General features: G+C 39.7%; 1 protein-coding gene across 1 annotated transcript; it reads right to left on the reverse strand.

Annotated features, from left to right (window-relative positions):
• Window positions 1-891: 891 nt before the first annotated feature.
• Window positions 892-3,807, reverse strand: LOC136219567 (probable LRR receptor-like serine/threonine-protein kinase At1g14390). The gene is made up of 5 exons (XM_066007014.1): window positions 2,586-3,807; window positions 2,378-2,511; window positions 2,069-2,312; window positions 1,646-1,995; window positions 892-1,384 (listed from the first exon to the last, which is right to left on the reverse strand). Exons 1-5 carry the CDS (start codon window positions 3,562-3,564, stop codon window positions 1,157-1,159), a joined length of 1,935 nt encoding a protein of 644 aa, XP_065863086.1. The 5' UTR covers window positions 3,565-3,807; the 3' UTR covers window positions 892-1,156.
• Between the last annotated feature and the right edge of the window lie 7,092 nt (window positions 3,808-10,899).

Here is a 10,899-nt window from a genome sequence, read left to right on the forward strand (position 1 = left end):
TCATGTCAGACTGCCACAGAGTGAACTTCAAAACAAAATTAAAACAAGGATCGAGGAACTTACGGGTGATGTCTCTTCTAGAGACGGCTGCAGGAATCCACAAGTCGAGTGAATCTCCTTAATCATGTGCATCAACCGTATAGGAACTGAACCGGTGCTAGCCGTAATCGATTCAGAATGATCTGAGCACGATTTGCGCAGGGACTAGGGGGGCCGAAATTTTCAGGGTATATATAGAGAGGGGAAAAAAATGATCCCTTACTTGGTGGTTAGTTACTCATATTTATAGACATGGGCTACGGTCCAAATGACCGTTATGTCCTTTTCTTATATCAGGTCAAATATGTCTTCGGATGGATTTATGGGTGACTGCAGAGGCCCTTTGAGTGACTTGGGTCTTTTAGGCTTTTGTGGACCACTCTATTTAGTGGGTTCCAGATGCGCTGAGGTTTCAAATGTTGCATCATCATGTAACCCTCGATTGAACTTCGGATGGAAATGAGATTCTAAACAATTCCAATTCTTGAACTTTTTGGTTTGAGGTCATTAAGATATTATTTGATTAGGAGAGAGAAAATGGTTGTTTAGATAGATAATACTCCGAAAATAGAGATTTAAAAAATCGAAAATAATAGTTCTATAGGAAATGTGGTTCTAAACCAACTTTGATTTTTGATATTTTCTATTTTGATGTTGTTACTAGTCATTTTAACTTACTCAGCCATAAAATTAAGTGAAAAGTTTAGAGAATGTAATTTACCCTAAATTTTATATTTAGGTATAAGTTATTATATTTTACCCCAATCTAATTCCGCCACTGATTGCATTGAACAAATATATACACATAAATGCAGACAACAGCCAAATGTAAATAACAGAGAGCCCTACACATGAACAAACACCAGCACAATCATGGTCACAAACATACATTCAGACACAATAAACACAGACACATAAATTATCTGTATGCATTTATGTCTATGTCTATGACTGTCAGTTTATATATCTATATATCTGTTTGTATATGTTTCTGACTGACTTTGTGTATGGGTCTATGTACCTATCTCTATAACCTCACCTTGTCTCAGTAATTAAACATTATTTAACCAAGTAATCACATAAATTACATGATTTCAAATCAAATGAAAGGTTACATTTAGGAGCCAAGGTTTCCACTACTAGTCCATCCTTCTTGAACTTGACTTGAATACTGCAAATTCCATAGCACATCTTCTATTGAAGGCCTATTACTTGCCTCTTTAGACAGGCAATTCATGGTTATTTTAACCGCAGTTATCAGCGATTCATACGCGAAAGTTCCCCTCGTTGACGGATCAGCCATACCTCGTAATTTCGATGGTGCTTCACTTAAGTTCTTCTCTAGCTGATCAAAATAACATATTAAAAAAACATCATTTTAAGTACTAAAACAACATTATAACAATATGTAACATTAGTGTTTAACATGGATCCTGATGACCACATGAATTTGGTCATTCACCGTTAGATCTAGACTGATTAAAATTATGTCTTAGGATGCTTTGAATCTCCACCTTAGGATTTTAATGTAACGGTGAATGACTACATTCACGTTGTCATCAGGGTCCATGTGAACACTACAACAGTATGTAACTAGCAGAATTACCTGAATCTTTAACTCATCCAAATCTGCAGTAGATTTGACAATTTTACCAGTAATAATTTGGAGTAAGATCAAGCCTAGTTGATAAACATCTTCCTTTTCTGCATTTTTAGTGCTGAAATTGTTATCTTTTCCATTTAGAGGACTCTCCGAGCCTCCCTTAGATGGCAATGGAATGTTGTAATTACTGAGTTTTGCAGTGAGACAATCATCCAACATTACATTTTCAATTTTGATGTCATTCCCAAATATTCCAAGAGCAACTCCTGTGTGCAAGAACTGAATTCCTCTTGCAACTCCAATTGTTATTGCCATCCTTTGTGGCCATTTCATCATCTCTTTCCTTCTCGAATCTAACGGATAAAAACCGCACATTCATCAGATTCAAATTGAGAAAAATGCACATATGTTTCTGTTCATAATTACCTGAAAGATAAGTATAAAGAGAGGCATTGTAGATGTGTTCAAACACAACAAATACAGTACTTGATGTAACAGGATGGTCCTGATAAGTGACAATGCAATGTCCAAGAACGCTGACCAAATGCACATGTCTTAGCTTTGATATTACCTCCATGTGCTGTACCAAATTTTGCGCCAGATTTTTCTGCTTTAATTTGATGCATTTAATTACTACCATTGAACCATCTTCCAAACAACCCTTGTACACCTGTAGGAAGAGTTAAATCAGATCAGATTTGTGAAATTGTGATGAAATTGTTGAAATTTTTGTACCTGTCCTTGAGATCCTTCTCCTATGAAGTTTTCTGTGTCAAAATTGTTAGTTGCATGTTCAATTTCATCTAATGCGAATACACGATAAGGCGAAAGACCGATTGCAGCTGACCTCATTGTTTGAGGCACGCGTCCTGCATAATTAAATTCTAATCAGGTTGTAGAAAACGCTGGACGCTATTCAGATATTCTGATACAACTAACTTACTTGAATCCATGGTTGGAACGGAGGAGCTGGAGCTGCGAATAGGCATTTTATTCGAGATATATCCATCGAATTCGCGATCATTGTTTCGTCTTTTCGATCTTCGGACAATAACTAGAATCGACAGTCCAAGAACAAGTGATATACCAACAGAAACTCCAATTACAGCAAGTATTAGGCCTAATTTGCTAACTGATTTCTCCTTCTCCTTCTCATTCTCTTTCTCCTTGTCTCGAGGCTTAACAGCTAATGCTTCCTTTTGGCAGAATGAAAATGGATGCTGCTGGTTTCTTAAATTTCCATCAGACAAGCAATTCCACGAACTTATGACTGTTCGATTTGAAGAACTTGATGCAGTACAAGAAGGTAATTTTCCTATCAAAAGATTGTGAGAAATGTTGAGCAATTTAAGCCTGGAATTACAAACTACATCTGGAACATTCCCATTCAGCAAATTATCAGCCAAAATCAGACTAGATAGATTCATTAATGTCCCAATCTGTTGAGGAATCTTCCCATAAATGAAATTTGAGCTGACATTAAGTACTTCCAGAGACCAAAACCTGTTGATTTTCTCAGGTAATGGACCCCATAATCCTAAAGAAACAAGAGATAAAACTTCCAAATTCGAAAGCTTTGTTAGAACAGTAAAGAAAGCATCTATGGAGAAGCTCTTAGACAAACTCTGTCTAGAAACTGCAAAATTCGAAGAATTAAGTGGTTTTGGGGATTTGGATGGAGAGCTTTTGTTTCCAATAACAGTTAATTCTGTTACATGACCGTTTGAACAAACAATCTTGAGAGATTCAGAAGAAGGAAGATAACAGAAATTAGTCCAATTATTCCATCCTTGAAGAACTTGAGGATATTCTAAAAGTTTCTGAATTTGGAAAAGAATTCTCGTTTCGCTTGGAGCCAATTGCCCATTCGAAACATGAACAAGAACTATAAAGATAAGCAGAGAAACCCTGAAAATTTCCATTTCTGTTATCCCCAAAAATTCAATCTCGAGCTTCCAAGATCATGGCTACTAAAAAAACAAGACTTTCAAGTACAGAATATGAGACAAATGTAGATTTCAACGTGAAAGTGTGAGAAAGTGGCTGAAAGTGGGAGAAAGTTGAGAATTTGTGAGAAAGAGAAAACCTTTGTAAGATTTCAATGAATTGGAAAGTGAAAAATGATGGATTTAGGTATAAAATTAAAATGATTAGATGCAGAATATGGAAGGGGAGTGATCTGGATCCTACGTTAACCAGCCTAGAATATTAAAATACAAACTAGTTTTCAGAACCGCACAGCTGACTGACTCTACTGTAGCATCTTAACAATGCTAAAGTCAACTGGTCCCTGAATTCGAAGACTCGGATTTGCGAGAACCCCGGTTTTGACCACGGTTATTATGGTAGGCTTGCATGTATTGAGTATTGAGTATAATGAAGTGGCACGTGAGCTTCATTTTATTTTACTTAATCCAAAAATTAAATTATTTAAAGCATCATTAATTATGGTCTTTATCATTTGGGGGGAGTAGAGTGTAGCTGTCAATGACAATAAAATGATAAAGCTGCTGAAAATATAGTTTAAACTGACATATACATATAGCGTCGGTGAGATAGGGGTATTAAGAGGTAATTAAGCATCTATGGGCAAGATTGTCATTTGCATTAATATTTTTTGGGAAAATTACAAAACTATGTCAAATGGGAGGCTCATTTACATATTTAACTCATTTACTCAACCTACTACATATCTAGACTGTTTTTGTGTGACTTTCTCATAATACCCTCAATATTTACGCGCGTCTCGCCCCCTCCCGTCTGACTTCACAGATTCCATATTATGTGAAGCCTGCGAAGCTAATGTTTGGGTTTATATGCGAAGCCTGCGAAGCTAAAGTTTGGTTTACTTGATGAATTTAGTTCGCATATGTGAAGCCTGGATATGTTTTGAAGCTAATGTGCGAAGTGGTATATAACAAAAAATGGCAAACAACAACGGATTCTAACATTAAAATCATAACATTATCAAAATTTACAATAAGATTGCCACAATAACAACATTAAAATCACAACAACTTCAAAATTTACAACAAGATTGCCACAATAAACTCCTAACAAAGCACATTCACTCCTAAAATGGTTGGTTAGTAGAGATTGTGCCAATAATCTGGTACCAATTTTGAATCGGATGAGTAATTTTGGTGTGCACCGTGAGAATAGAAGTCCATACCTTTTGGGATGAGAAATAGAAGTCCAGACCTTTTGGGATGGATGTGTCCCATGGTGCACACCAAGATTAGTCATCCGCTTCAAAATTGGTACCGGATTATTGGCACAATCTCTCCTAACTAACCATTTGAGGAGTAAATGTGTCAATCTTCAGGGAAGTTCATCCCTATATAGGAAGGAACGTTATCTCCCCTGCAACCCAGTACGCCGCCTTCTAGAAAAGGATGTTACGTATTCAACCACCTTCAGAAAAAATTAATCATGTTAGGCAGCAAAAAAGACGATTTTGGCTTCGCGAAATGAGGATTAGCGAAGCATGCGAATGTAAATGTGCAAGGAAAGAGGTGATTTTACTTCGCTAATCGATGTTTTCGCGAGGTATGCGAGGTCTGAAACGTGACGATCTACGCCGCATATCGATGATTTCGCGAAGTCTGTGAGGTCTGAAACATGAAGATCTATTCGCATGACTTCGCGAACTAATTGATTTGCGAAGTAGATCCACACGTTTCTGACTCTTTCTCTTCGCAGATCTTCACGAAATCATCGATTCACGAAGCAGATCGTCATTTTCCAAGCTCTTTCTCTTCGTAAATCTTCGCGAAACCATCGATTCACGAAGTGTATTCATGAAATAACGCAGAAAAAAAAACAGAGACTTACATTTTTCGTGCCTTTCACCCTTAAAAGCGACAATAACAATATGATAAACTGGGAAGAACGAAGGAAATAACGTAGAATAACCATTTCTTTGATGGTAACAAGAAGAAAGAAACCAAGTAACGAACAGGAAGATGAAGAACCATGACTTCGTTTTCTAGGATTAGGAAGTTGCAGAATCAAGAGATGAAGAGAGGAAAAAGAGAAATTCATTGTGATTTGGCGAAATGGTGCAGATTTCGTGCAATTTAAAGGGAGAAAGGAAGATCAAAAATCTTGAAATCATTAATGGAGGAGCCAACTTTTTGCGTAACCAAGGAGATAGGGGGAACGGCCGTTCGCAATGTGGTGGGAAGTGGGAAGGTTAGGGGTATTATAGGAAAGTCACACAAAAATAGTCTAGATATGTAGTAGATTGAGTAAATGGGTTAAATATGCAAATGGACCTTCCATTTGACCTAGTTTTGTAATTTTTTCATATTTTTTAGGATGATTTGGTTTTACTAATTTGTGAATTGGTATCTGTAGTATTTTTTTTTGGTTAAAAAAAAGGACTCGATTCTTAAGAAATCAATAGATTAACATTGCTAATTTAACTAATGATGATATGAAAATAGAAAATTTTAAAAATTGATGATATTGTAAGCAAAGTTGTTTAATTTTTTAGTTTTGAAGTAATTTATATTAACTGAAAATTATGTATAAAAAGAAAAAGTCAATCAAATTTAATTTTTGAAATTTGTTTTAGGTTATTAACAGCTAAATTGAAAATATTAACTTAAAATTAAATGTCTTAATTTGTAAATAGAGGAGAATATCAATCTTTTTTTTCAAAAAAAAAAAAAAAAATACAGATGCCAATGAGTAAAACCACATGACATGTTATAAGTTGTATACCTAATCCTGTAACTAATTATATATCCATTCGTATCCTTTGGATTCTTTTTGATTTGGCATTATTTGATTTTTGGATGCAAGTATTTGGTATAGAATTGAAGACAGAGATAAAGTTTTCTTTTAAAGGAGAGGAGACAAGAATTAAGTTCAACCATAGCATAATGGCATTAAAACTATAATATTATTTGCCTATTCCTACTGTCTTAATAATTTATTATTCTATTACCTAGTTAATCTCCCTGATTTCACATCAGCTTTGATAAAACTAATGATAAGTTTATCTATTTATTATTAATTAATTAATATATATATATATATATATATATATATTGATAATATCGGGATATTATCCCAGAGATCAAAGAGGATATTTGCCGAAACGACCACGTATTGGGGACGGCCCGAGAAGCAATGGCGTATCAGGTAAGACATCCAGATGGCGGATCACCTAAACTCCGCCACATGAGATCCATAGTCAAACCTATAGATGACCCGCCGTTATGCCTCGATCCGCCCATTGAGCGGTAAAATCGATTCCCAATAAAGGCCATTAATGATCCTTTATTGAGCTAACGGCCAAGCTTAAAGGAGATCTGTAACCGCCATTAATGAGGCATTAATGGAGACTTTCTGGTTACTAGGAGTTACGATCACATGACTATAAATAGCTTTCACTCCAGGCTATTGAGGTACACATTCATTCTCTTCCTTAAACCATACCTTTGTCAATATAGTTTATTCTCCTTATACCATACTAACTTTGGCATCGGAGCTTCCCCCTGTCGAACCCAACGACGCCCCCACAGGGAAGAGAGTTGATCAGAAATTCATCCCCAGTTATCAATTGGTGCGGTGAAGGTGGAATCCTAATCTAAAAAGGATTTCGTTCACGCTATAAAAACATGACAAGTGGAGGGTCTAATCCCTCAACCGGGGTTGAAATACCACCCATAACACCATCAACTACTGCTACAACAAACGCTGGTCGCGTTGACCTTGATACACCCACTATGCATGGTGAGGGGAGCATGTCACCTCACTCTTTCTTAGAAATTTGCGTGGGGTCCATAAGACGAGAGTATGGACCCGCCATGGAGAGTCGATTGCGATCTTACATGACGATTCCTCCATTTAACCTTCGCCGTCCTATACCAGTTCCTACGTCGTCACAATGGCAAACGACGGCTGTAGGACCAAATGTTCATGATTCGACATTTTTTCCCTCACAGCTTGTGGACTCCATAGTAGTTAATCCAGTAACCGCCAGTAACCCACCGCTGAATCGATAACTATTCACTGATGGAGCGAAAGGGAGTCGAAGGAATGATCAAACTCACCTTAGAAGCGCCGCTAATCCTGGGATCACCATCGGCGGACCTCGAGCTCCTAATAACACGGTGCTGCATCAACAAAATGGCGGACATGAGGGACGGAGACATAAGAAGCGTAAGAAAACGCATGGCAAGGCGCGATCTCGATCTCCTTCCTATCGTAGGCATAGATCGCCCCAGCGGGACAGATCTCCTCCATCTGAACGAAGGAAAAGTAAGAGGCCAGTTGAGGCAACTCAAAGGGAGGGGCAGCGCCCACCACCAAACCAGGAAGGGAATAGGCCAGCTCCTCCGGGGGGACGCGGCGGAGGTGGCAGGAGGTCACCATCGGATCCGTCGTCCGATTCCAGCTCTTCGTCTTCTCAAAATAGACCTCCGAGTAGAAGGCGTCCCAGGGAGATTCGAGGTTCTATGGTGGATCAGATCAGAGACGAAATACGCTGTCAGAATGAGGACAATGCCAGGCATAACCCATTCGCCAACTGTGATTCACCTTTCACTGCATGGATCGAGGCTGAGGAAACTGAGAGGCACTTTAAGATCCCCAACATCCAAGTCTATTCAGGTGACGATAATCCCGAAGCCCATGCAAGGAAGTATCACATGTTGCTCAGCCTTAATCGGGCAAGTGAGGCGGTGTTATGTCGGATGTTTATTACTACGTTAAAAGGGCTAGCTTATTATTGGTTCCAGTCTCTCCCCCTCGGGATCGATAGACAGCTGGGATCAGTTGAGTAGAGAGTTCTGTGCGAAATTCGCCGGTTGCATTCCTCTAGTGGTTAAATCGCGAAAACTCTTTGAATTGAAGCAAAAAGAGAATGAGCCCCTTCGAGAATATGTCGACAATTTCAACAAATTGTGTATTCGCATTGTTGATGTGGATGTCTCCATGGCAGTAGAGGCACTGGTAAAAAACACAACATGTAAAAGCTTGTAGGAAGATCTCATCAGAAACAAACCGAAAGGTATGGCAGAGCTGATAGAAAGATGCAAGGATTTCATGGAGGTTGATGACATCCGCAGGAAGTCTGTATCACCACCTAAGAGAGAAAAGGGCGAATCTCGTAGACGGGACAAGGAAAAGGAAAAGCTCCCTGACTCATCATCCCAAGGTAGGCGGAGAGGTTCTAAAAACAAGTCGGCATACATGACGTCATTTACACCATTAAACGCCTCCAAGAGTGAAGTACTAATGTGGATAGAGAACAGCCAGCATAAGCAGAGCATTTCATACCCCGAACCAAAGGGAGGGGAGTATACCAACACGGCAAAAACCCCCAAAAATTATTGCAAATACCACCGGAAGAATGGCCATGATACAGACGCATGCTGGGAGTTGGCTAGAGAAATCGAGAGGCTTATTGAGAGAGGAAAGCTGGACAGGTTCGTCCAGAATGACAGAAGGGGAGATGGTGATAAATCTAGAGACGAGCCAAGGAAAAAGGCTAAAGGGGTCATTAGTGTCATAGCTGGCGGACCAGGATAACAGCCGGTGATAAAGAAAGCAAAGACCACTACTTTGGATAGGGCATCGCTAAATCGCCCCTTCGCGGATGTCGGTTCGGCTATCTCTCCACATGCGGACGCCCTTGTCATTACTATGATGGTAGAGGGCTGGGAAATGAAGAGAGTAATGGTAGACACCGGCAGTTCTTGTAATGTCATTACCAGGGGTGCGTTCGCCAAACTCAAGGTTGACCCCATTCAAATTGAGACTACCATTGTAGATATTCTGGGAGTGACGGGTCACACGGTACAGACAAAGGGCCAGGTAACGCTGGAATGCGAATTAGCTGATGATGACCAAGTATGGATGGGAGATTTGGAGTTCTCCATTATGGATGGTAAACTGGCGTACAACATTATCTTAGGGCGGCCTTTCATCTCTGAAGCGGCGGCTTTTATATCAATTCGCCATTTGACGATGTACATCCCGACTGCTAAGGGAGGTGTGATGGTCAAAGGGAACCAAAAGGTTGCCCATGAGACATATTCGGCATCACTGTCGATTCGCCCGCAGTCTAAGGAGGATGATGAGGAAGAGCTCGTAACAACAGCGCTTGGTGATACAGAAATGTTTCTTATGGCGAAAGGCAAGAGGGTACGAATCGCCAGGGGGTTGAAAGAAGAGGTCAAGGAGGACATCACAAAGGTTCTTCTAGAATCCGAGGGTGTGTTTGCATGGAACGATGAGATCCTCACGGGAATCAGTCCAGATGTGATCACCCATAAACTCAATATCGCCGAAGATGCAGTTCCTGTAGCATAAAAACGAAGGAATCATGGTCCAGAGAGACAGAAAGTGATTAAGGAAGAAGTCTCTAAACTGAAGAAGGCTGACGCCATTGAAGAGGTTATCTATACGAAGTGGCTGGCAAATGTGGTCCTAGTTAAGGAAGCTGGTGGATCATACCACATGTGTATCGACTTCACGGATCTTAACAAGGCTTGTCCCAAAGACAATTACCCCCTGCCTTGTATTGATATCCTAGTTGATGGAACCGCTGGACACGCAATGTATTCCTTCACAGATGTAAAGTCTAGCTATCACCAGATTCCGATGGAGCCATCTGATAGAATTAAAACATCCTTCGTAACACATCAGGCGACCTATTGCTTTAAGGTCATGCCCTTTGGACTCAAAAATGCCGGAGCTACATACCAGCGAATGATGAACAAAATATTCGAGGAGAGCAAAAGTAACAACTTCTCAATCTATGTAGATGACATGATCATTAAAAGCATCACCGTAGAAAGGCATGCAGAAGACATAAGAGAAGTCTTAGGTGTCCTACGTCACCATAACATCAAGCTGAATCCGGAGAAGTGCACGTTCGGGGCAAGTTATGGCAAATTTCTGGGATACATGATCAGCCAGAAGGGAATTGGTCCCAACCTGGATAAAATCAAAGCGGTGTTAGACATGAGAGCGCCATAAAATGTCAGAGAAGTGCAACGCCTCAATGGGCGAATCGTAGCACTGGGTAGATTCATCTCCTGCTCTGCTCGTAGATGCCAACCTTTTTATGAAGCGATCAAAAAACAAAAAGGTTTTGAGTGGAATGAGGATTGCAAGCAGGCCTTTGAAGGGATCAAATGCTTCCTATCTGAACCGCCCCTAATGAGCAGACCTTTGGAAGGTGAGAATCTATACATATACGTTTCTGTTACTGATAAAGCAGTCTGCACTGTCATGAT

Source organism: Euphorbia lathyris, chromosome 2 (assembly GCF_963576675.1).
Source record: "Euphorbia lathyris chromosome 2, ddEupLath1.1, whole genome shotgun sequence".
Lineage (NCBI taxonomy): Eukaryota > Viridiplantae > Streptophyta > Magnoliopsida > Malpighiales > Euphorbiaceae > Euphorbia > Euphorbia lathyris.

Bases quoted from the DNA above. Each gene is read 5' to 3' on its own strand.
- LOC136219567 (XM_066007014.1), bottom strand. From the start codon at position 3,564: ATGGAAATTTTCAGGGTTTCTCTGCTTATCTTTATAGTTCTTGTTCAT. The intron at 2,512-2,585 runs GTAAGTTAGTTG...TTAATTATGCAG, and splicing joins CGTTCCAACCATGGATTCAA to GACGCGTGCCTCAAACAATG. The intron at 1,385-1,645 runs GTAATTCTGCTA...TATTTTGATCAG, and splicing joins TGGATGAGTTAAAGATTCAG to CTAGAGAAGAACTTAAGTGA.